Source organism: Balaenoptera ricei, chromosome 9 (genome assembly GCF_028023285.1).
Source record: "Balaenoptera ricei isolate mBalRic1 chromosome 9, mBalRic1.hap2, whole genome shotgun sequence".
Taxonomy (NCBI): domain Eukaryota; kingdom Metazoa; phylum Chordata; class Mammalia; order Artiodactyla; family Balaenopteridae; genus Balaenoptera; species Balaenoptera ricei.
In genome coordinates this window covers 107,649,278-107,673,635 of record NC_082647.1, presented here as the reverse complement: position 1 = coordinate 107,673,635, position 24,358 = coordinate 107,649,278, and the positions used below count along the sequence as shown (strand labels likewise).

Genomic DNA, 24,358 nt, shown 5'->3' with positions numbered 1-24,358 from the left:
AGCAGTGGGGACAGAGTGTAAAGAAGCAGAGTGTTTGTATGTTGTTGAGGTTAAACTGCTATAAATTCAAATTAGAATGTTACAACATTAGGACATTAAATGTAATCCCCATGGCAACCACAAAATAAATTGTTATAGAATATACACAAAAGGGAATCAAGAAGGAATTCAAACATTTCACTACTTAAAAATCAACTAAACACAAAAGAAGAGAGGAATGCAGGGAATGAGGGACAAAAAGCTATAGGTCTATAGAAAATTTGTTTCTGTAGCACAAACACAGAAATAAGTGCCTCCTTATCAGTAATTACTTTAAATGTAGTGGATTAAACTCTCCCATCAAAAGACAGAGATTGGCAGAATTGATAAAAACACATGGTCCAACTATATGCAGTGTATAAGAGACTCACTTTTGAGATCCAAAGACACAAACTTGTAAAAGTAAAAGGATGGAAAAAGATATTACATACAAATAATTACCAAAAGAGAATGGCAGTGGCTATACTAATTTCAGACAAAATAGGCTTTAAATTGAAAACAGTTACAAGAGACAGAGAAGGCCATCACATGTTAACAAACATTTCAATACAGTAAGAAGATATAATAATTATAAGCATTTATGCACCCAATGTCAGACCATCAAAATATATGAGACAAAAACTGGCAGAATTGAAGGGGAAAATAGTTCTACAATAATAGTTGTAGATTCCAATACCCCACTTGGAATAATGGATAGAACAACCAGACAGAAGATAAGCGCGGAAATAGAGGGCTTCAACAACACAATAAACCAACTAGATCTAATAGACTTATACAGAACACTCCTCGCAATAACAACAGCATACATATTCTTCTTAAGTGCACATGGGACATTTTCCTGGATAGGCCATATGTAGGACCACAAAGTAAATCTCAGTGGTTTTTTAAAAGATAGATATCACACAATGTATCTTCTCTGACCACAGTGGGATGAAATTAGAAATCAATAACATAAACTGGAAAATTCACAAAATTGTGGAGGCTAAACAACATCCTTTTAAACAACCAATGGATCAAAGACGAAATCACAAGGAAATCAGAAAATAGTTAAGAAGAGATGAATGAAAATGTAAACACACCATGTTAACAATTATGGGCTGCATCAAAAGTGGTACTAAGGGGGAAATTTATAATTATAAATGCTTACATTAAAAACAAGAAACATCTCATATAAACAGCCTAACTTTACAACTTTAAGTTGTACTAGGACAAGAAGAACAAACTAAATGCAAAGCTAGCACAGGAAGGAAATAATAAAGATTAGAGTGGAGATCAGTGAAATAGAGAATAGAGAAAATAGAGAAAATCGGTGACCCAAAAGTTGGTTCTTTGAAAAGATCAACAAAATTGACAAACCTTTAGTTAGGTGGACTAAGAAAAAAATAGGAAAGACTCAAATTACTAAAATCGGAAATGAAAGTGGGGACATTTAGAAATAAAAAATAGAGTACTGTGAACAATTGTATGCCCCAAAATTGGATAACCCTAGGTGAAATAGACAGTTCCTAGGAACACAAAGTTTACAAAGAAACAGAAAATCTGAATAGACCTAACCTAACAACACTAAATCACAAAAAAATAGAAAATCTGAATAGACCTATAATGAGTAAGCAGATTGAATCAGTAACAATAATTAAAAAAAAAAACAAAACCTTGCAACAAAGAAGAGCCCTGCTCCTGATGGCTTCACTGGTGAATTCTACCAAACATTTAAAGAAGAACTAATACCAACCCTTTTCAAACTTTTCCAAAAAATTGAAGAGGAGGGAACATTTTTAAACTCATTCCTAAGGCCAACATAATCCTGACACTAAAGCCGAAATGAAGACAAGAAAAGAAAACTACAGACCAATATCCATTACGAACACTGATGCAAAAATCCTCAACAAAACGCTAATATTCAAACAGAATTCAGCAACATATTAAAAGGATGACACACCGTGACCAAGTGGGATTTATTCCTGGATTGCAAGGATGATTTAACAATATGAAAATAGACCTATGTAATATACCACATCAACAAAATGAAGGAGAAAAAAACCCACATGATCATCTCAACTGATGCAGAAAAATCATTTGACAAAAGTTAATGTCCTTTCATCATAAAAAAAAACACTCAACAAAGTAGGAAGAGATGGAAACTACTTTCACATAATAAAAGACACATATGAACAACCCATAATAAACATTAATGGTGAAAACAGAAAGCTTTTCCTTTAAGATCAGGAACAAGGGAATGATGCCCACTTTTACCACTTCTATTCTATGTAGTACTGGAAGTTCTAACCAGAGCAGTTAGGCAAGAAGAAGAAATAAAAGGCATCCAAATTGGAAAGGAAGAAGTAAAATTATCTTTGTTTGCAGATGATATGACCTTATACATAGAAAATCCTGAAGATCCACAAAAAAAGTTATTAGAATTAATAAATGAATTCAGCAAAGTAGCAGGATACAAATCCAACACACAAAAATCAATTGTATTTTTATACTAAAATGAAGAACCTGAAATGGAAATTACAAAAACAATTCCATTTACAATAGTGTCAAAAAGAATAAAATACTTAGGAATTAGCTTAAACAAGGAGATGAAAGACTTGTACAATAAAATTATAAAACATTTTTCAAAGAAATTAAAGAAGATATAAATATGTGGAAAGAGTTACCAAGTTCATGGATTGGAAGACTAAATATTGTTTGTTTTATTGAGGTATAGTTGATTTACAATATTATATAAATTTCAGGTGTACAACAGTGATTCACAATTTTTAAAAGTTATATACTCCATTTATAGGTATTATAAAATATTGGCTATATTCCCTGTGCTGTACAATATATCCTGTAGCTTATTTATTATATACATAGTAGTTTGTACCTCTTAATCCCCTACCCCTATCTTGCCTTTCCCCCCAAAAGACTTAACATTGTTAAAATGTCAATATTACCCAAAGCAATCTACAGATTCAGTGCAATTCCCATCAAATACCCAATGACAGTTTTTGTAAAAATATAAAATTCATTCTAATGTTCATATGGAATCTCAAGGGACAGTGAATAGCCAAAACAATCTTGAAAAAGAACAAACTAGAGGCTCACACTTTCTGATTTCAAAACCTACTACAGAGCTACAGTAATCAAAACAATGTGATATTGGCCTAAAGACAGATATACAGACCAGTGGAACAGAATAGGAAGCTCACAAATAAACCTTTGCATATACAGTCAAATGATGTTTGACAAGGGTGCCAGGGCCATTCAGTGGATAAAGGACAGTCTTTTCAACAAATAGTCCTGGAAAAATTGGGTATTCTCTTGCAAAAGATGAAGTTGGACTCTTACCTAAAACTGTATACAAAAATTAACTCATAATGGATGAATGTAATCCTAAATGTAAGACTGAAAACTTGGTCTTAGAAGAAAACATTGGACAAAAGCTTCATGAATTTGGATATGGCTACAATTTCTTGGATGTAACACCAAAGGCTCCTGCAACAAAAGAAAAAATATACAAATTGGACTTCATGGAAATTTTAAAAATTTGTGCATTGAAAAGACACTATCCACAGAATATAAGCAGCCCACAGAGTGGGAGAAAATATTTGCAATCATATATCTGATAAGGGATTAATATTAGAATATATGGAGAACTCCTAAAACTTAACAATAAAAAAAAACCTGATTCAAACATGGGCAAAGTCCTTGAATAGACATTTCTCCAAAGAAGATATACAACTGGGCAATAAGCACTCTAAAAGATGTTCTACATCACTAATTATTAGGGAAATGCAAATCAAAACTACAATGAGATACCACCTCACACCCATTAGGATGGCTACTATAAAAATAACAGAAAAGAACATGGGTTGGCAAAGATGTGGAGAAATTGGAACCCTTGCGCACTGTTGGTGGAAATGTAAAATGGTGAAACCATTGTGGAAAACAGTATGGAGGCTCCTCAAAAAATTAAAAATAGAGCTACCATATGATCTAGCAATTCCACATCTGGGTATATACCAAAAAAAATCAAAAGCAATGTCTCAAAGAGATATTTGTACACCCAGGTTCATAGCATCATTAATCACAATAAGTAAAACACGGAAGCAACCTAAGTGTCCATTAGTGAATGAATGGATTACCAAAATGTGGTATATACATACAACGGAATATCATTCAGACTTTAAAAGGAAGGAAATTCTATAGTATGCTACAGCATGGATGAACCTTGAGAACATTATGCTAAAGTGAAATAAGCCAGTCACAAAAAGATAAATAATGTATGAGTCCACTTATGTGAGTTAAGTAGTCAAAATCATAAAGTCAGAAAGTATAATATAACGGTGGTTGCCAGGGGCTGGGGAGAGGGGAGACTGAGGAGTTATTGTTTAATAGGTATAGAATTTCGTATGTACAAGATGAATAGAGTTATGGGGATGGATGGTGGTGATGGCTGTGCAACAATGTGAATATATTTAATGCCACTGACCTGTACACTTAAAAATGTTTAAGATAGTAAATTTTATATTATGTGTATTCTAACACAATTTTTAAAAAGGAAAAATATTGGGGAAAAAAGCATTTTACAGCGAATAATTCTATGACATTTAGTACATTCACAAAGTTGTGAAATCACCACTTATCTATTCATTTCCAAAACATTTCCATCACTTGAAAGTAAAACTGTGTATCCATTAAGCAGTTTCTCCCATCCCTCCTTCCTCCCAGTCCCTATAGGAACCACCAATCTGTGTTAAGCCTTTGTTTATCTATTCTGTATTTTCCTATAAATGGAGTCATACAATACGTGCCCTTTTTTGTCTAGTTTCTTTCACCCAGCACAGTGTTTGGGGGTTCATCCATGTTGTTCCTTTTTAAGGTTGAATAGTATTCTATTGCATGGATAGACCTCATTTTGTTTATCCATTCATCTGTTGACAGACATCTGGGTTGTTTCCACATTTTGGCTATTGTGAACAGTGATGCTATGGACATGCATGTACATGTACTTGTTTGAGTCCCTGTTTTCAGTTCTTCTGGGTATACACCTCCCAGTGGAATTACTCAGTCAAATGGTAAGTCTGCGTTTAACTTTTTGAGGAACAGCCAAACTGTTTCCCCAGCAGCTGCACCACTTACAGTCCCACCAGAAAGGTACAAGGGTTCCAGTTTTTCCCCATCCTGTCAATACTTGTTATTTTCCATCCTTTTTTAAAAATCACCATCCTAGCAGGTGTGCAGTGGTATCTCACTGTGGTTTTGATTTGATTTCCCTAGTGACTAATGATGTTGAGCATCATTTTATGTGCTTGTTGGCCATTTGTATACCTTTTGGGAGAAATGTCTATTCAAGTTCTTTGCCCATTTTTTAATTGAGTTCTTTTTGTCTTTTTTGTTATGAAGTTGTAAGAGTTGTTTATGTGTTCTAGATACTAGACCCAATCACATATGATTTGCACATATTTTCTCCATTCTGTAGGTTGTCTTTCACTTTCTTGATAATGTTCTTTGATGCATACAGATTTTTACTTTGATGAAGTCCAGTTTATGTATTTTTTCTTTTGTGGCCTGTGCTTTTGGTGTCATACCTAAGAATCCATTGCCAAATTCAAGGTTATGAAGATTCACCCTCATGTCTTCCTCTAAGAGTTTTATGGTTTTAGCTCATATTTAGGTCACTGATACATTTTGAGTTAATTTTTATATATGGTGTGAGGTAGGAGTTCAACTTCATTCTTTTGCATGTTGGTGTCCATAGCTCATTCTTAACACTAACAGCCCCAAGGTGTCAAATAGTGCTTTAAATGTCCATTCACTGCCCAATAACAAACATTCCAAAATGTGGTGAAAAACTCTACAGCGTGAGTACTGGCTACTTTAATAATTGAAAAAAAAAGTCATTCAATTTGATGGCTGAGATGGTTTTAATTGCCCCACTTAGAGTTCATTTCAGTGATAGGTCCTGTCCACATTCTGCCCCTTGGGTTCCATTTGAGCCCAACATCCCCACTGGGTTGGAACCCAAGCCTGTCCCACCCTGGCCAGTTCTTGTCCAACAGAAAGTATAGTGGAGACCTTGGCCCACAGTACCAAGCCCTTGCTGGTCTCCTGTATTTGCTGCTGACTTGTGTCCTTGGCTGAAGCCCTGTGCCTCCTCTTCTGCCTCTTCTGTAGTCTGCTGGTGACCAATGGTTATCTTGGCTTCCAGTGTTCTCTACTCAGAAGCTCTCCCACCCCTCATCAGCGATTTCCTTAGTCTGACAGCGTGACCTTCGGCCACTTTGTGCATCCTTGACTTTACCCACCTATTATCTCTCTGTTCCAAATCAGAGCTATCTCCTGTTACTAGCAAAGCAAGGCCCTGTCTTCTCTGGGTCTGAAGTTTATTCCTTGCTTCCAGCTCAAAACTACTCTCTCAGAACCACCTCGACCCCATCTCAGGCTTCTCTAGGTGTCCCGTTCTCGTCTTTAACCATTGTACCTTCTCAGATGGCATTTTAGGCTCCTTGGAAAAATTCTTCTGATGTCATTTGTCCACTGTGAATAAAATAATCTTTTGACCGCTCAACATTGCGGTTCAATCTGTATGAATCATCCGTGTCTTCTCTAGTATGTTCATGCTTGTGCTCTCCAAAGCCCCCTTCCTTTTCTCTTGTTTTTCTCTTTCCAGCTCTTCATGTGTATCTCCCAGAGATATCATCAAAGAAGACTGAATTGTTTATCTATCTGATTATATGGAAATCATGAGAGAATAAATCTGAAACTGTCAGAATTTTTTCCTGATTCATAAGCTTTTAAAAATACAATTTTAATTTTGAAATAGGTGATACTTTTACTTGGATCAAAAGTTGAAACAATAAAAATATGTACAGAGAAGTCTTGCTCCCATCATTCCCCTTTTGCTAGCAAATCTAGAGTTTTACGGTCTTTTTTCCCGATGTAAATATCTGAAGAGCACTAAATTAAATAATTCAGTAATTAAAAGTACTTAGTGTTGATGAATACCTTATGCTGTTAGAGACTTTGAACACGTACGTCTACTTGTAAGTTATAGCTATTCCCCACTCTATGCCCTCCCCCCATATATGTGCATCATTTTAAGTGATAACAGGAACTCCTTATGCTAGAATAAAAATAAAGTTTGCAGGAGGTAATGTTGAAATTAAACCAAAGAATTTATATCAACTTATATTTTAAATAGTTTCTAAAATCAAAGATTAATCTGTGTATGTTTCATGAAGTTATTTATATTTTATTTTCACAAAATTTAGTAAATTTTACAAGGAGTATATCCTAGAGCAAATCATTATTTTGTGTGTAGCTATTACAACTTTGTGTCGTATTTGGGGTTGTAAACAAATGAAATTTATGTAGGAAAACCCAAAGCTAATAATAGTACTCAAAATAAACATTAGCTACCATATGGTCACTTGAACTTTTTGGTAGAAGGGTCCTAACTTGCTGATGAAACTAACTGTGTGTGTATGTTTTTTTCTTGCAGATTTGGAATGGAGAGAAATGGAAGGAGATGATGGTGAGTTTCATCATGGAGGGAGAAACTACAGGCTCTGGCAACAGATTGGACTGGGGACAGAGGGCAAAGTGAACACTAACTGGGATTTTAGGTTTTGAACAACTGGGAGAAGTTGCTATCTTAGTAAGGAAGAGAGAGGGTTCTGAGTTCAGCTTAAATTAATTTGTGTCAATTCAAGCCACCTGATTTGATTGACACTTCATTTTCCTTTGCTTTTCTTAGATGGTCCGAATGAGGCTCAGGACAGTGACTTTCCAACAGGTATGTGTCTTCTCTCTGCTCTCGTTGCCTGTCCTGTTGAAGGAAGACGTCATCTGGGCTGGTAGTTCCAACCCCTGGCCGCATCAAAATCACTGCTAGTCCGTTAACCCTTTATGTGCCATTAATAATATTGCCAGAGAGACAACTCCCCGGGGACCTGGTACCATACAGAGTAACACAGAGAGTTTGCATCTTTGGAAGTAAAGCCCAGAAATCTTATTTTTAACAAGTTCCCAAAGTGATTCTAAAGCACATCCAAGTTTGGGAATCATTCGTCTGATCCAGTGGTTTCATTAATAGATCTGCCAAGGGTCCCGGACTGGGCATGAGTGCATATATTAATAGGTTTGTTTGCTCTGGCTTTTCCCTGTCGCACCATGCTAATTAAGAACAGTTGTTCTCTGTCTGGATAAGAAAAACAGTGTCCCTGGTTTCATTCAGGCAACACTCAGAAACCCGAGTTACTTATATGATGTATTTCTACTACAGTCTCTCTCCCCATAGAGTTCTTTTGTTTCTGCAACAAGTTTGCCAGCTCCTGTACTCTCTGGGGTGGTGGCACAGCCTGTAGAACTCTCTCAGCTCCTGTGGAGGGTGGAGTTTCTGAAGAGAGACATGAGGCAGCAAGTGGACCCCTACAGGGGAATGAGACACCTCTTTCCCAGTGCTTTGAGTCCTGCTGTTCACCAGGCACGGTCCTGAACCCATCGTATGACTTCCCGGGAAACAAGAAGAGGGCTGGTCACCCGCGCTTCCTCCTGTGGTTTTATATCCACGTTTAAGGTAGCATCACAGGCACAGTAGCTTCCTCTTTCCAGAAAAGAATGGAGAGAATCCTGGTGCTCAGCAGGATTTGCACTGATTTATTTTGTTAACATACTTACCATTTAAAGTTTACTGATTATATGCAGGAAATTACATGCAATGAAAATTGGTAAGATGCCGTGGCCAAGAACGGGGTCGGTGGATGAAACCTTTGCAGGTGGCCTTACTGCTCTGAGCATCTAGTGCTTGTCAGAATTCATACTGTATTGGATGTTATGGCTGAAAATCTGCACACATAAGTACAGACTTAGGACAATCTCTACCAAATATTTTTATCAGTGAAAATTTAAAACCATATTATTGGCTTCAGTTTTGCAAAATGTTATTTATCCGTGATTTCTGTTGCTCTGTACCCAGTAGTAACTCCCTGTTTCCTTTACAAATTTTCCAACTTGTCTGTAAAGAGCAAAGAACATTAACCAGAAAACCAAAGTGAATCAGTGATTGTGTCCCCTGTGGGGAATTCCTGGTGACAGGGTTAGGGAATCCACTGCTGGGCCAGAAGCACAGGAGTATCCTGGAGGGAGTGGAGGCGTGGCCAGAGAATGGGGCCTGTGTCCCACATCTAGGGTGCACAGCTGCTCACTCTAGCCAATTACATTTGGGCTTGGTGTTGCTAAATCTCGGAGGTTTCAAGAGACACCAGACATTTTTTTACACAGATCCTCCCAGTGCTTAACGGTTGCCCCCAGACGTCCTTTTCTCTTCCCTCTCTAATGTCACATGTTTCCCACCACACTTGGATCTGGGGTGGGTGATGTTACTTCTGTCTCGGTCTCAGGTGGCCTAGGGGTGCCTGCATTCTACCCTGAAGGAGGCCATCTCCTACACGCCGGGCTGGGCTCTTCCCTCCCCACGTCTCACCTGGGTCCCTGACGCGCAGGGCAAGCGCTGATATCTTCGTTTCTCTCCACAGTGGAGAGGAGCAGACTACAAGAAATGCTGTCCCTCTTGGGACTAGAGACGTACCAGGCGCAGAAGCTCAGCCTCCAGGACTCCTTGCAGATCAGCAGTGACAGCGTGAAGAACTGGGCTCCTCACGCTCCCAAAGACTTGCCCTGGAGTTTCCTCAGGAAGCTGCAGGCCCTCAACGCCGAGGCCAGGAACACCACCATGGTGCTGGACGCGCCCCCGGACGCCAGGCCTGTGGAGAAGGAGAGCCAGGTGGAAGAGGAGACCATCTACTGGGACACGGCCGACGACATCTCCGCGGACATCTATTCCTTCTCCGAGCTGCCGACGCCCGACACGCCTGTGAACCCCTTGGACCTTCTCTGTGCCCTCCTGCTCTCCTCAGATAGTTTCCTGCAACAAGAAATCGTGCTAAAAATGTCCCTCTGCCAGTTTGCACTCCCTCTCGTTTTGCCCGACCCAGAAAACCACTACCACACGTTTCTGCTGTGGGCCATGAGGGGGACTGTGCGGACATGGGGGTCACAGCCCCCGAGGGCGGTGGGCAGCTTCAGAGAAGACAGCATGGTCCTGTCCCGAGCGCCCGCCTTCGCCTTCGTGCGCATGGAGGTCAGCAGCAACTCCAAGTCCCAGCTTCTCAACGCCGTGCTCAGCCCTGGCCACAGGCAGCGGGACTGTTTCTGGCATCGGGATCTGAACTTGGGCACCAACCCTCGGGAGATTGCAGACGGGCTGGTGGAAATTTCCTGGTTCCTTCCCAGTGGCAGGGAGGACTTGGACATCTTCCCGGAGCCCGTGGCCTTTCTGAACCTGAGAGGTGACATCGGCTCTCACTGGCTGCAGTTTAAGCTCTTGACCGAAATCTCCTCGGCCGTGTTCATCTTGACTGACAACATCAGTAAGAAGGAATACAAACTGCTGTACTCCATGAAGGGGTCGGCCACGAAATACTACTTCATCCTGAGCCCCTACCGTGGGAAGCGAAACACGAACCTGAGGTTTCTGAACAGGTTAATCCCCGTGCTGAAGATGGACCACTCGCACGTGCTGGTGAAGGTCAGCAGCACGGACAGCGCGGGCTTCGTGCGCAGGGTCCGCGCCATCGTGGCGCACGTGGCCCGGTCCCCCTGCAGGCGGGTCTCCGTGGAGGACATGGCGAATGCGGCCCGCAAGCTGGGGCTGAGGGTCGACGAGGACTGCGCCGAGTGTCAGCGGGCGAAGGGCCGGATGGAGCAGATCACCAGGAAGATCAAGGACTCGGACGCCTACCGCCGGGACGAGCTGCGGCTGCAGGGCGACCCGTGGAGAAAGGCGGCCCAGGTGGAGAAGGAGCTCTGCCAGGTCCAGTGGGCGGGGGACCCTCCTGAGAAGTACAGGGCCGAGCTGAGGCATCGGCTCCTGGAACTTCGGATGCAGCAGAACGGCCACAACCCTGCCTGGGGGCTCCAGGAGTTCATCTCGGGCATCAGCAGCCCGTCTCCGGGCGAGAAGCAGTACTTCCTGAGGTGGATGGAGTGGGGACTGGCCCGGGCGGCCCAGCCAAGGCCAAGACCGTCTCCGGAGACGACGCTTACCCTGAGACCAAAGCACTGCGGGGCCGTGGACCTCGGCGAGCCGCTCTGGCCCGAGCCCCTGGGGGTGGAGCATTTCCTGCGGGAGATGGGGCAGTTCTACGAGGCGGAGAGCTGCCTCGTGGAGGCCGGGAAGCTGCCGGCGGGGCAGAGGCGGTTCGCCCACTTCCCCGGCTTGGCCTTGGAGCTGCTGCTGCGGGGGCTTCCGCTGGAGCTGATCGACGGGAACACGCTGAGCACGCCCCTGCGCTGGGTCACGGGGCTCCTGAAGGAGCTGCACGTCCGCCTGGAGAGGCGCTCGCGCCTGGTCGTGCTGTCGGCGCTCGGCGTGCCGGGTACAGGCAAGTCCACCCTCCTCAACGCCATGTTTGGGCTGCGGTTTGCCACGGGAAGGGGCCGCGGTCCCCGAGGGGCCTTCATGCAGCTCCTCACGGTGGCCGAGAGCTTCAGCCAGGACCTGGGCTGTGACCACATCCTGGTGATAGACTCCGGGGGCCTGATCGGCGGAGTCCTGACCGAGGCGGGGGAGAGGTTTGAGCAGGAGGCTTCCCTGGCCACTTTGATTATGGGGCTGAGCAACGTCACTGTGGTCAGTTTAGCGGAAACGAGGGACATTCCGCCGGCTATCCTGCATGCGTTTCTGAGGCTGGAGAAAACGGGGCACATGCCCAACTATCAGTTCGTGTACCAGAGCCTTCATGACGCGTCCGCCCCCGGCACCAAGCCGAGAGAGAGGAAGCAGCTCCTGGCCCAGCCCAGGGATGCGAGCAGAGCCACGGTGCAAATGGAGGATCAGGGGGGCGGGATCCGGACGCTGGCCGGCCTGGCCTTTTGTGACCCTGAGAAGCAGCACGTTTGGCACATCCCTGGCCTGTGGCACGGAGTGCCCCCCATGGCCGCTGTGAGCTTGGGGTACAGCGAGGCCATTTTTGAACTGAAGAGGTGCCTGCTGGAGAACATCCGGAATGGCCTGTCCAACCAAAACAAAAACGTTCAGCAGCTCATCGAGCTGGTACGACGGCTGTGACGCCTCGGAAGGAAAGGAGTCCAGCTGCCAGAGGCCCGCCGCGCGCAGCCTGTTCTGATGCGGGTGTCCACGTGGAGCCGTGCCCAGCTCCTGAGAGGGGAGGAAAGTGACAGACGGGGCTCAGCTCTGGAGCTGCCTACACAGGGTCAGGAGAGGATGTAACCTCACAGATCAGCTCAGAGACGCTCCCGGGAGTATAAGAACCCGGGGGCAGGAGGCGTAGACACAAGCAGTAACTTGTCCTTTGTCTCTGGACTTCGAGGCCCCTGGTGGTTTGGTCTTTTGTACAGCTGCTCCCCATTGTCTGCCTCTGGAGTGGACAGTGGCTCCGGAGCACTGCGGCCCGGGCAGCTGGTACCTAGGACAGGGTTGGGGAGCCGCCCTGAGGAAGCAGAGGTCGGCCTCCCCTCCAGCGAACCTCAGCATCGGCCTCGGCGACCTGGTCCTGCCCACTGAGGGGAGGGCCCGCTGTGGGCAAGGGCTACCGTGATACTCTCTGTGTTGACCGACCCTGCCTCAGGAGGAGTTCCTGTCGGCCCTTTCGCGCCCACAGCGCTTCGTTCACGCCTCTGCTGCAACACTCAACACGCGCAGCGTGACTTACCTGTGCACGTGTCTGCCTCTCCCCTAGACTTGTGAGCTCCTTGAGAGCAGGGGCTGTACACTACCCAACTTTGTACCCCCAGGGCCTGGCGCACTGCAGGCACTTAATAAATGTGTGTTGGATGAATGAAACTAGTGAATGCACAAATGATAGCAATGGGCAGTTTCTGCTCTGTGCGTTAATTTTTCTGTTTCCTCCAAGAGGATCACGGTGTCTGTCGGAGGGGGTTGCTTACTAGAACATCTGAAATAGTGGACACCTGAGAGAGGTGTCTTTAAAAATGCCACCACGTCCCCTCTCTTTAAGCGGAGATCCATTCTTCAGGCTGTTACGGGAAAACAGAACTAAGTATCTTCACAGGGGCTCCAAAATAGCTCCATCCTTACCCCGTTTCAGAGACGAGGCAAGGAGGCCTAGAGCAGTTCAGCAGCTCGCCCAGCCCACAGACCCGCATCGGCAGAGGGGAGCTGATGGGGACGCCGGTGCCCTCAGCTCTGCGCCTCTGCTTCCCGGCTGTTCATCTTCCCCAGACTTCCACAGCGTCCAGGCTCAGCCCCAGCCTTGCCCCTGGGTGTCGGCCCTCCATCTCACTTCCGTGCCTCCAGGGCCAGGCCTCCTCCCTGACATCATCCGGGCCCACTTGACACCATGAGCCAGAGCGTGGAGCGCCGCCTCTGGCGAGTCTCCAGCTGGAATCTCTGTCTGTGCTGGCCCTTACCAAGGGCCAGGGTCATCTCTCTGTGCCTCAGACCCCAATCGCAGCTGTGTCACTAGTTCTGGGAATCTCTGCTTGGGCCCTAGGGCCTCCTCCCCTCTGTATTTTGTGATTTCGGGACAATCAGGCCCCCCGGGTGGTAACCAGGAGCTTCTCTCTATTCCTTGAACGCCTCCTCCCTCCCAGGCTCGGAAAGGGAGCCCTCCGGACTGGAACCCGTGTTTGGGTGCCCAGGCTCCTCAGCCCCTTCTCTGGCCCCAGCGTGCTCCCCCTGCTGCTCCCCTGGTATTCAGAAAGTTGCCCCTGTGTTCCAGGAACCTGGCTCTGACGTGTGAAACGGAGGCTGGAAGAAGTGCTGCAACCCAGGAAACCTAATCTTTTGCTAATAAATTCACTTTAAACCTTTTTCACTTCTGAAACTCAAAAAGAGTGTCTAATCCTCAGGCACTCCAAATTCATTTCTTCGTGGATCATTAAATAACACAAATATTAAGATGTTGGTTCACCTGGAAATACCAATACCTCTCCTTACTTTTTCCCCTTAGAGCCATGAAAACTACCCAGTTGCAACCTCTCTAGCACTGTAGGAATTTCACCCAGGATATTCCTGGGCCCCAAGTTCAGGCACTGGAAATCTCTCTTACAATTGTTGACTATCAACCAGTTCCTTTAAAGATTGATTCAAGCTATTCCTGAAATCTGAAACAGGGAAGCCAGCTTTAGTGGCTCCCTACTTTAGTGGCTCCTAAGGATTCTTTACTTTGGGTCTGTCCCTTGTCCAAAGATAAGGTTCAGTCACTGAGTTCCTGAAAATTAGGTGTGTGCTTTTTTTGGAAGGGAGAGGGGAGGAAGAGTTCATAGCTTTCAAGAGATTTTCAAAAGGATGCAGGATCCAAGATAGATTAATCACTGCTTAGTAATCAGGAAAGTTATTCCATATATCCCTAGGACTTAAGAAACTACGAAATCACATCAAACATTTGCCCAGTGTATTTCAACTTCCGAAAACAGACCCGTCTGAAGACTGAATGTAACAGACCTTGAGCAAGAGGTTACCCTCGGGCAGTTCCAGGCAGGACTGCCTTGGAGGACTCACAGTCAAGCAACTGAGGAATTCTGGAACTGCCTGGGCAGTGTCCACAGACCACTGCCTCTCTCAGGTGCAGGAACAGGAGAGGTTGCCCTGGAGCAAGTGATTTTTCCGGAGTCAGTAACGGTGCTCCCATCACCCGTCTTTAGGGGTTGATGTGGAATTCCATGACCTGCGAGAGGGGATCACCTTCAGACCCTGAAGTCAGTGCCGCTCTTGTAATTAAATTTCCACAATACCCGGGTCTTGAGTGGTGCCCTGGAGCCCGGAACGCTAAGCATCAGTCTACCCTAGCCACTCGTGGGTTCTCCACAGCCAGAGGGCCCCCCTACATCAGACCTGAAGACATCTTAGGGTCTGAGAGGTCACAGAACTTGCCATGGGGCTACTGGGCGGCAGTGTCCTCGGAGCCCAGCTTAGTGATGTGAGAGCCTCTCAGAGAGAGAAGGGTGGCTGGGCTGCTCCCGGGGGGATCAGGAACTTTGGTGAAAGCAGGAACCACGTCGGTGATCGTGGAGTAAATGGGCCTGGGAGTCTAAGACTGGGCACAAGGGCCCCTGTCCCTCTCCCTGGAGTTGGGAAGTAGCTCCCTCAGCATACGGAACTCGAGGCCTGGTTCTGAACTTGGTCTTGCTTCCTGCTAATTACACGGCCCTTGAGCGAAGTCATTCCACTTCTCTAAGCCTTAGCCCCGCTACTAGCACCTGCTCTGTGGTGAGTGCACAAACGCTGGTTTTGGAGGAGCCGGCCTGTGCACATAAGTAAGGCACCCGAAGCTGTGTCTACACCAGTCTCTGCACCCATGAGGCTCGTGCAAAGGAAGCTGTGTGCCTTCTACATCGACCTCAGACATTTTAACAGGCCAAACAGGATTCATCTTGTAATCGATCAGTGGTATCTTAAAATTAATTTGTGTCTGTTTCTCTTTCTTAATGGTATACCAAGTAATGTCTTCTAATCGATGTTATCTTAGATTTACTGAAACACATTATCTAGCAGGGCTGGTGTTGAGAAATCTGTACCAATGTAAACTTGATCTGGTAGCTCTCCCCAGCTCTTCAGATGTGAGTTAGCACAGTAAAGAAAAATCCTTTCTCTCTTTCTGAGCCAGTAATAAAAAAATGATTTTCGCTGCACACCTATCCTGAGTTCCTAAAACTTCAACAAAATTACATCAGAGTGCAGCCTTACAAGTACCAGTAAGTCAGAACCACGGAAGAGAGAGCCAAGGTGCCCTTGGTCCTGGCTTTTGTGGCTTTCCACCCCTCACCCACAGGACCCACACTCTGGACTCTGCAGCTTCATTCATGCTCTGTCTGCCTGGGGCCTCCTTCCGCCTGTTCTTGGTTAGGCTGGCACTTCTTCAGGACGGACTTTGATGGCAGCCCCACCTCCATTCTGCCACCTAAGGGGGTCAGGGACCTTTATGTGTTCCTGTCATGGTCCTTATCTAAGCTCCTTTTGCTTGCCTGCTTCTCTGTGCTCCCCATCGGAAGGAAGGGTATCAAGCCCATTTTTTTGTGTCCAGGTCTAGCACAGCATCTGAGAATCAGGGAGTGAGGTCTCCATGGCTGTCACACGTGAGGCCCACTCCTCCTATCCATCTACTCCAAGCCCTGGAGTTCTGACGTTCAGCCCAGGGTACCGGTGTGGCAAAGGGTGTTTCTAATTGGTTCCACCATCGAGAGACTGGACTTCCTCAGCGCGCCAAAGCTTAAGTCAGTAATTATAGCTTGGGACTTAACGCTTCTTCCTGTGCCTCAACAGAAGCAGAGTGGGGGTAGGAGAATGGAGCAGGAGCTCAAGGGAAGCATGGGGTAAGAGCCCCTTTGGCTGCCTATCCAAGAGAGAAGACAGTTCAAGACTCTGCTTTGGTTTCAGTGGTTGTTTGGCTTAGTTCCCAGAATCGAGGTTGCGAGAACCTCTGGGATTCTTCTTGGTGAATGGGTTGGTTATTAGGAGAAAACGAATTAGCAAGAGTAACATAAAGGGGGGCTTCCCTGGTGGCGCAGTGGTTGGGAGTCCACCTGTCAATGCAGGGGACACGGGTTCAAGCCCTGGTCCAGGAGGATCCCACATGCCGTGGAGCAACTCAGCCCGTGCGCCACAACTACTGAGCCTGCGCTCTAGAGCCCGCGAGCCACAACTACTGAGCCCACGTGCCACAACTACTGAAGCCCGCGCGCCTAGAGCCCGTGCTCCGCAACAAGAGAAGCCACTGCAATGAGAAGCCCGTACACCGCAACAAAGACCCAACGCAGCCAAAAATAAATAAATAAAATTCAAAAAAAAAAAGAGTAACATAAAAACCATAGGATTACAAAATGTGAAGTGTCAGCAGTTCTGAATCAGAATAAGTCCATCTTGGGAGCACCAACATGAGTGGAGTTGTCTCCGCAAATCCCGCAGCCAACAGGAAGGCAGAGGTCTCTGCCTGGGGCAACTCTCCCTGAGGCCGGATTCTGGTGAGTTCCAGGAAACAAACACTGTGTTCTAGGCCGGGCTGTGCTCTGCAAGTCCAGGTAGGCCCAGAGTCTCCCTCTCGCACAGCGTCACCCCACAGCCTGGCCAGTGTTCTATCCTTTGATACAGGTGAGCCCTCGGGACAGACCGTCTTCAAACGAATCCAGACCACACAGCAGCCCCCCGTTTGTCTTGTGGCCCCGTCCCCTCAGAGTAAGCGCCGTGATGGTCTCACAGGACCGGTGGTAGGAAAGGGCTGTGAGGAGCATCCCATATCCCTCTCCTGTAAAGGGGTCTCTACGGACCAGGTTCTGGGGGTCTTTCACATCAACCTGGAGTTTAGGACGCTGGTTCTCCACCTTGGCTGTATACTGGGATCATCTAAGGAGCACTGAAAAGGGACGGGTGCCACGCCTCTGTCCAGTACTGTCCTTGTGGTGTGGGACCCAGTGGGCTCTAACGTGCAGCTGGCGTGGAGAACCGCTGCTCTGAGAACGTAAGAGGGAGTCTGGACCGTCCTGGTTGTCATGAGGAGGGCACAGGGGCTCATGCGTGACGATACACAGCGGGATGTCCCTGTCTCCTCAGGGCTCCGGTCTGGAGCCCCCAGCAGGGGCGAAGGCAGCCTCTTCATGGGAGTCCCTTGCTCCTAGATGTGGCTTCTCCAAGCCCAGGAAGCGCCCCCAGGGCCAGTCCTGAGTGGTCTGTGCCCACCCGCAGACACACAGCCCGTTCCTCCCTCCTGCACGGTTCTGAACATGCACTCCCACCCAGAGGTGCAGTGGCACCTCAGATGTGGAACGAGCGCATGCTTTGGAACAAGAAGGCTGCTACCCTTGGCTAGTTCTGTAACCCCAGGGGAGTCTCGGAGCCTCCACCTTCTGATCTGCCAAACCTGGACAATATTGCCTCCTTTACAGGACTGACGGGAGAAGCAAAAAGTGCATAGAAGCACTGTTAGTGTTTTGTTAAATAGAAATTACAGAGAAATAAATATCCTACTAAAATTTTTCTATTGGTGATTTAAAATAATGTAACAGTTCATACTCATGCATTAAAATGCCCTTTTAAGTTATTTAAATCATGCAAACACATTCACATGACCCCCTCCCCCCATTCTGCACGACCCCCCTTCAAGGAACCAGGTGAAACCCTTTTTGCAACAAGGCATAGTATAAAACAAAGATAATAAACAAAAGGCCAGTGAAAGATCTAGATCAGTTTGGAATTCCTGGGAGCCTCTTCAGGCCTAAGGAAGAGTGGCAAAACTTGAACCCCAAGTACAACAGCCCCTGCTCAGCTGGACAGCACTGCCTCCTGCTGCTCCGATAGAAGTCCATGCCATTGGGCTTCCCTGGTGGCGCAGTGGCTGAGAATCTGCCTGCCAATGCAGGGGACACGGGTTCGAGCCCTGGTCTGAGAAGATCCCACGTGCCGCGGAGCAACTAGTCCTGTGACCACAACTACTGAGCCTGCGCGTCTGGAGCCTGTGCTCCGCAACAAGAGAGGCCGCGATAGTGAGAGGTCCACGCACCGCGATGAAGAGTGGCCCCCACTTGCCGCAACTAGAGAAAGCCCTCGCACAGAAACGAAGACCCAACACAGCCAAAAATAAATTAAATAAAAAAAAAAAAAGAAGTCCATGCCATCGTCACCTGCATGGAAAACCAGCCTCTTTTCCTTTCCTCTGGTGGTGTTCCACTGAGTTCTCATGAACCCTCAATGGCTGGTTCATCTCCCTAAGAGAAGGCAGATAGCAGGGACTCTATCCTTTTTTTAAAAAAACATTTATTAGCTGCTCACTCCATCAGGCATTTTACAGTGTGGTTTTCACAACAATCATCATGGTCCCCATTTTATAGATGAGAGAAGCTGAGGCTCAGGAAGGGCAAGTCACTTGCTGAAATTGCAAAGCCAGGAAGCTGTATTTCAGATACCAGATCCCATGTTCCTCACCACTTTGGAGCACATCCACAAAATTGTATCAAATTATAAAATTACCAAACTTTATGGAAACTTTAAAAAGAAAAAAAGACTATCAGCTTAAAAGGGTCCTTCAGGGGCTTCCCTGGTGGCGCAGTGGTTAAGAATCCGCCTGCCAATGCAGGGGACACGGGTTCGAGCCCTGCTCCAGGAAGATCCCACACGCCGCGGAGCAACTCAGCCCGTGCGCCACAACTACTGAGGCTGCGCTCTAGAGCCCATGAGCCACAACTACTGAGCCCATGTGCCACAACTACTGAGCCTGCGCTCTAGAGCCCGTGCTCCGCAACAAGAGAAGCCACCGCAAGGAGAAGCCCACGCACCGCAATGAAGAGTAGCCCCTGCTCTCCGCAACTAGAGAAAAGCCCGCGCACAGCAACGAAGACCCAATGCAGCCAAAAATACATAAATAAAATAAATAAATAATAATTTAAAAAAGGGTCCTTCAGTTAAAGTTGAAAGTTCTTACATTTGGAAAGTATTGTGATTGGAGAACATCTTATTCCTGTTTTGTCCCCTTATCCAATATGCAGAACAGCTGGAGGCCACAGTGTAAATTTTAGAAATAAAACATTCCTAGTAGAGTGGACATGAAAGACGCTGTCCCTTTTTGGAGAAACCAGCTCCAAATGGTCAGAGGAATCTTGACCATGGAAAATGTACTGCATTGAAGCCAAGAGTCCCTCTTGGACCTTCCCCAGTGTGATCTGAGGCGGCTCACTGTCTGCCTTTGCCTCCATTTCCCTTCCACATAGATGATAATCTAGTCCTCCCTCCCATGGGAAACCACAGCAGCACGTAAGCAGCATTAGGGTGAATGATTACGTCAAAATGGCCAAACGTTGGCAATTTCACATGATTCAACCTAACAGAACTAATAACAGCTCTATGAGTGGTATTATTAACAAAACCCATTATACAGATTATGGAACTGAGGCTCAATTGCACAAAGATTGTTACACCTGAGCCTGAATCCAGAGTCCACGTTTTTTCCATTAGTATGTGTGAGTTCTGAACTAGGATATCCAGTGTTGCTATTTTTCCCTCTGACAATAATTACTGGATACAAATTACAGTGGCAATGCTTTGGTTTGAGTATAGCAGGCTCTGTAACATCCCCAGGAATTAAGCAACCATCAGCCCTTTTCCCCTTAAAATTTTCCTTCCCCAAGGACCAGACACTAGGGTATGGTCAGATGTGAAACCCTACCCTCTGCATAACCCATCCTTGAAGAACTGGCTGATTTTTAAAGTACAGTGAGTTTACAATATTATATTCGTTTATAATATTATGTTAGGTGTACGATACAGTAATTCAATATTTTTATAGATTATACTTCACTTACTATAAAATAAAAAAATTTTCTATATTCCCTGCATTGCACAGTATTTTCTTGTAGCCTCTTTCTGTTTACATAGCAGGCTGTGTTCCTTAATCCCCTACCCCTATCTTGCCCCTCCCAAGAACTGGGTACAGTTTTAACCAAAACATACTTCCTCTCTATTTGGGGATAAAAGTCAGGGTGTTTCTTTCTTTTCTTTTCTTTTTTAAAGGATATTATTTGGAGACAGACTGAGCAGCCTAATTTCTACGACGCGCTGAAACGCTCCACTCCCCCGACAGTCCCCGCCGGCCGGGCGGGGCGGGGCGGGGCGGTGGGCGCCCCCTCCCCCCGGCCCGCCCCCCGCCAGGACACTTGGCCCCGCCACTGCGAGCTCTCGGACCGCGAAACCTCACGCTCCGCATCATCCAGCTTCCGGATCTGAAACACGACGCAAACCACGACTGGGGCAGAACGGAGGGGTGCAAGACGTGTCCAGGGCTGCGGGGGGAGGCGGAGAGTCCAGCTCCCCCAACCTCCCGGCACCCCACGGCCCGCCTCACAACCCCGGAGCCTGGGCCCCCGCCGCCGCCGACAGCAGGTCGGCGCGGACTGCACGCGGCCCCGCCCGGCCGAGAGGCTCGCACCCCCGCGCCGGCTCGCGTGTGGTCTCGCCCGCGCGCCCGCCTCCCGCGCCTGACCTTTACCCCGACGCCGCCCCGCCCCGTCTTCCGCTCGGCCCAAGATGGCGGCGCCCGTCTGCTGTCGGGGCCTCCGGCCGCTGGTGAGTGGGCGGCACGGGCGGGGCCGGCGGTTGGAGAGGGCGCGCGGGGACCCCTCGTTTCGGTCTCATGCCCCCCTCTCCCTACAGGTGCTGTCCTGGAGCCGGGAGCTGCCGTGCGTCTGGCGCGCCCTGCACACCTCCGCGGTCTGCGCCAAGGTGAGTGCAGCGTGGAGGCCTGGGGTCTGGGCGCCCGCGGCCTCGGAGTGTGGGACCTGCGGGCGAGGGTGTGATCTCGGGCACGCCCTGGGTCGGTGGTCGCGGAAAGTCACGGGCCCTCTTTCCTTCCAGAACCGGGCGGCCCGAGTCCGAGTGGGCAAGGGGGACAAGCCAGTGACCTACGAGCAGGCGCACGCGCCGCACCACATCGCCCATCGCAAGGGCTGGCTGTCGCTGCACACAGGTGAGGGGACGATGCCTGTCGCGGTGGCGGGAGAGGACGAGGACGTGCTGTGGGCCCGACACCTGGCCCCAGGGAAGGCGTTCTCAGTCGCGACTGTTTGTCACATAAACACGACGTGAACACGTGTCAGAGATTTTGTCTAACTCGGTAGTCAACGCGAGGATCAGAAATTAGTCAGACGCTTTCAAAAGAGGAGTAAAATAAACGAGACGTATGTGGTCAGGATCGTTGAAATGTATTTGAAAGGGATGCAAAACGCTTTTTCCATGGGGGGCAGGCGTTCAAGGGTTCGGTTGAACTTCCACAGAAATCGTTTGCATGCCTAAAGACAGTTGTTTTGTATCGCTGCCCGTTATGTGTAGTTTACGGATGTAAAATAGCTCAGAGGCAGTGAAAAGAGTGAAACCCCTTGGAATTCGATGACCCGGAAGACTGTTGTAAATATTGAAGCACAAATCTTTCACTACAGGTATGTACAGTTTGCCCGGGTTATTTGCAGATTCCATGTTTGTGAATTTGCCTACTCTAGGTGCTTTCACGTTCATTCTCAGACGTGGGCAGAGCAAGCACCCCACATGCACCTTCCCAGCTGCGGTTGAACAAGGCCCTGCCTTCTAGTTTCAGCTCGCATGCTGTAAATAAGTACCCTTCTCGAGATCTATGAGTGCCGTGTTTTCAAGTTTTGTGCTTTGTGTTGGTGGTTCCACTGCCTTAAAATAGCCTCTAATGCTGAAGTGCTGTCTCATGTTCCTAATTTCAAGAATACTGTGATGTACCTTACATGGCACGATTGTTAGAAAAGCTTCCTTCAGGCGTGAGTTACAGAGCTATTGGGAGAGAGTGCAGTGTTGATCAACCGTTTGTAGGTGTCTTTAAACAGAAAAACAAAATAAGGCTACACATCAGTTTGTTGATAAAAATATTGTAACCAAAGGCTTGCAGAAACCTAACTGTATTTCCACCAGCAGCAGTGGTTTAACATTTGCTAATTCGTTGTTCATGGTGATTTTATAGAACATAACGAGTGACTTTATAGAACGTAACTACTGTGAGTTGATGAGGGTCAGCAGTACTTTGTTCATTATGAGGGTTCTCAACTTGAATGTCTGAGATACACCTGTCTAGAGAACTACCTTAAAACATGGATTTCTGTCGCCCACCCTTTTCAAGTTCTAGTTCTAAGGTCTGGGGGTGTGTGTGTGGAGACTCTTAACAGAAGCCGTAAGAGGTGCACAGGTTCCGTGGTCCACAGTGAGAGTCCACTGGTTGAGGCTATGGCTGTAGTCAGTGAGAGAGCTCGCATCCCTCGTGTCAGAAGTAGCTGGTGGCCTCACCTCTCTGGTTCGTGGGACGACCAGTGCTTCTCTAAGGCGGTCACGGAAGAGGGAGAGGGGCACTCTGTGTCTACATAGAGGAATCATCCGAGTTTTGTGCCCTGGCCAAGGCCTCATTCTTCTCTTTTGTGAAACAAGGATAACGATGATACGTACTTCACAGGATTTGTTTGCGGATTATTGGAATAATGTTCTTTGAACTTTAGAGTGTTATTCTTTTTTTTTTTTTTTTAAAGCTTTATTATTTGTAAAGTTTGGCTGAAGGAGCATTCCCAGCGGTTGGAAATTTTTTTTTTTTTTTAAATGAGTGAGTTCTCTTTCTGTATATATTTTTTTAAATTAATTATTTATTTATTTATTTATGGCTGTGTTGGGTCTTCGTTTCTGTGCGAGGGCTTTCTCTAGTTGCGGCGAGTGGGCGCCACTCTTCATCACGGTGCGCAGGCCTCTCACTATCGCGGCCTCTCTTGTTGCGGAGCACAGGCTCCAGACGCGCAGGCTCAGTAGCTGTGGCGCACGGGCTTAGTTGCTCCGCGGCATGTGGGATCTTCCCGGACCAGGGCTCGAACCCGTGTCCCCTGCATTGGCAGGCAGACTCTCAACCACTGCGCCACCAGGGAAGCCCTAGAGTGTTATTCTTATTCCACTTCCAGAAGAGAGGAGAAGAGGCTGGAGTGGGGTGTGGAACTGAGTGCCCAGCGCTCTTGGATGTTAACCTCTGGAGTTTTGGCCAACTCACCATGGTGCCCTTCTCTCTTCAGGTAACCTGGCTGGGGAGGACCATGCTGCAGAGAGAACAGTGGAAGATGTTTTCTTTCGTAAATTTATGCTGGGCACCTTCCCAGGCTGCCTGGCCGACCAGCTTGTTCTAAAGCGCCGGGCTAACCAGGTGGAGATCTGTGCCCTGGTCCTGAGGCAGCTGCCTGCACATAAGTTCTACTTCCTTGTGGGCTACAGTGAGACTCTGCTGTCCCACTTTTACAAGTGTCCTGTGCATCTGCACCTCCAAACTGTGCCCTCAAAGGTTGTGTATAAGTATATCTAGGGCAACCAGCCTGTTTGCATCAAACTGTAGCCTGCAAAGGACAGAAACTTGTGGAAAAGGACTGAAGTAGAAACAGGGGAGATACATCCCCTCAGACTACTGAGGCTTTGTCTTCAAAGTTGGCTGTTGAATAAATAGACTCTCCATGTTGTCTTGCTTCTTGGTCTGTCTAGAGAACTAGAATAGGGTTTCTTTGAGGGTGCTCCAGGGTTCCCAGGAAGGCTGCCAGTTCCTGAGGTTTAGGTAAGAGCTATGGTTCAGTGAGTGTCTTGAGCCAATCACTGTGTCAGGAACTTCACCTGAAGTTCTTTGTTTTCTCTTAAAATAGATCCATTTTTGGAGATTATAAAACAATGTTAATTTTTTCAAAATTAAAACAATATGGACATGTATTAAATCAGCCGTGAAGCTTACTTGTAATTCTACCCCAGAGAAAGCTACTGTGAACAGTTTGTTGT

The 24,358-nt window shown here is 47.0% G+C and overlaps 2 protein-coding genes across 3 annotated transcripts in view; both read left to right on the top strand.

The window, feature by feature from the left end:
* The window catches only part of URGCP (upregulator of cell proliferation), a 99,138-nt gene extending 86,243 nt beyond the window's left edge, over nt 1-12,895 (top strand). For both annotated transcript variants that reach the window (XM_059934305.1, XM_059934304.1), the window contains 3 exons: nt 7,532-7,564; nt 7,787-7,825; nt 9,567-12,895. In XM_059934305.1, the coding sequence (XP_059790288.1) occupies nt 7,549-7,564; nt 7,787-7,825; nt 9,567-12,160 (2,649 nt within the window). In that variant the 5' untranslated portion in view covers nt 7,532-7,548 and the 3' untranslated portion in view covers nt 12,161-12,895. The remainder of the gene's footprint in view (nt 1-7,531; nt 7,565-7,786; nt 7,826-9,566) is intronic.
* An 8,143-nt stretch (nt 12,896-21,038) lies between these two features.
* Nucleotides 21,039-24,051, top strand: MRPS24 (mitochondrial ribosomal protein S24). The gene is made up of 4 exons (XM_059934306.1): nt 21,039-21,121; nt 21,209-21,277; nt 21,410-21,521; nt 23,617-24,051. The coding sequence occupies exons 1-4, from the start codon at nt 21,083-21,085 to the stop codon at nt 23,898-23,900; spliced, it is 504 nt and encodes a 167-aa protein (XP_059790289.1). The 5' UTR covers nt 21,039-21,082; the 3' UTR covers nt 23,901-24,051.
* The last annotated feature ends 307 nt before the right edge of the window (nt 24,052-24,358 follow it).

Excerpts from the sequence above, each read along its gene's own strand:
- MRPS24 (XM_059934306.1), top strand. The coding sequence starts at position 21,083 with ATGGCGGCGCCCGTCTGCTGTCGGGGCCTCCGGCCGCTG. Across the intron at positions 21,278-21,409 it reads CCTCCGCGGTCTGCGCCAAG|AACCGGGCGGCCCGAGTCCG; the intron begins GTGAGTGCAGCG and ends CTTTCCTTCCAG. Across the intron at positions 21,522-23,616 it reads CTGGCTGTCGCTGCACACAG|GTAACCTGGCTGGGGAGGAC; the intron begins GTGAGGGGACGA and ends TTCTCTCTTCAG.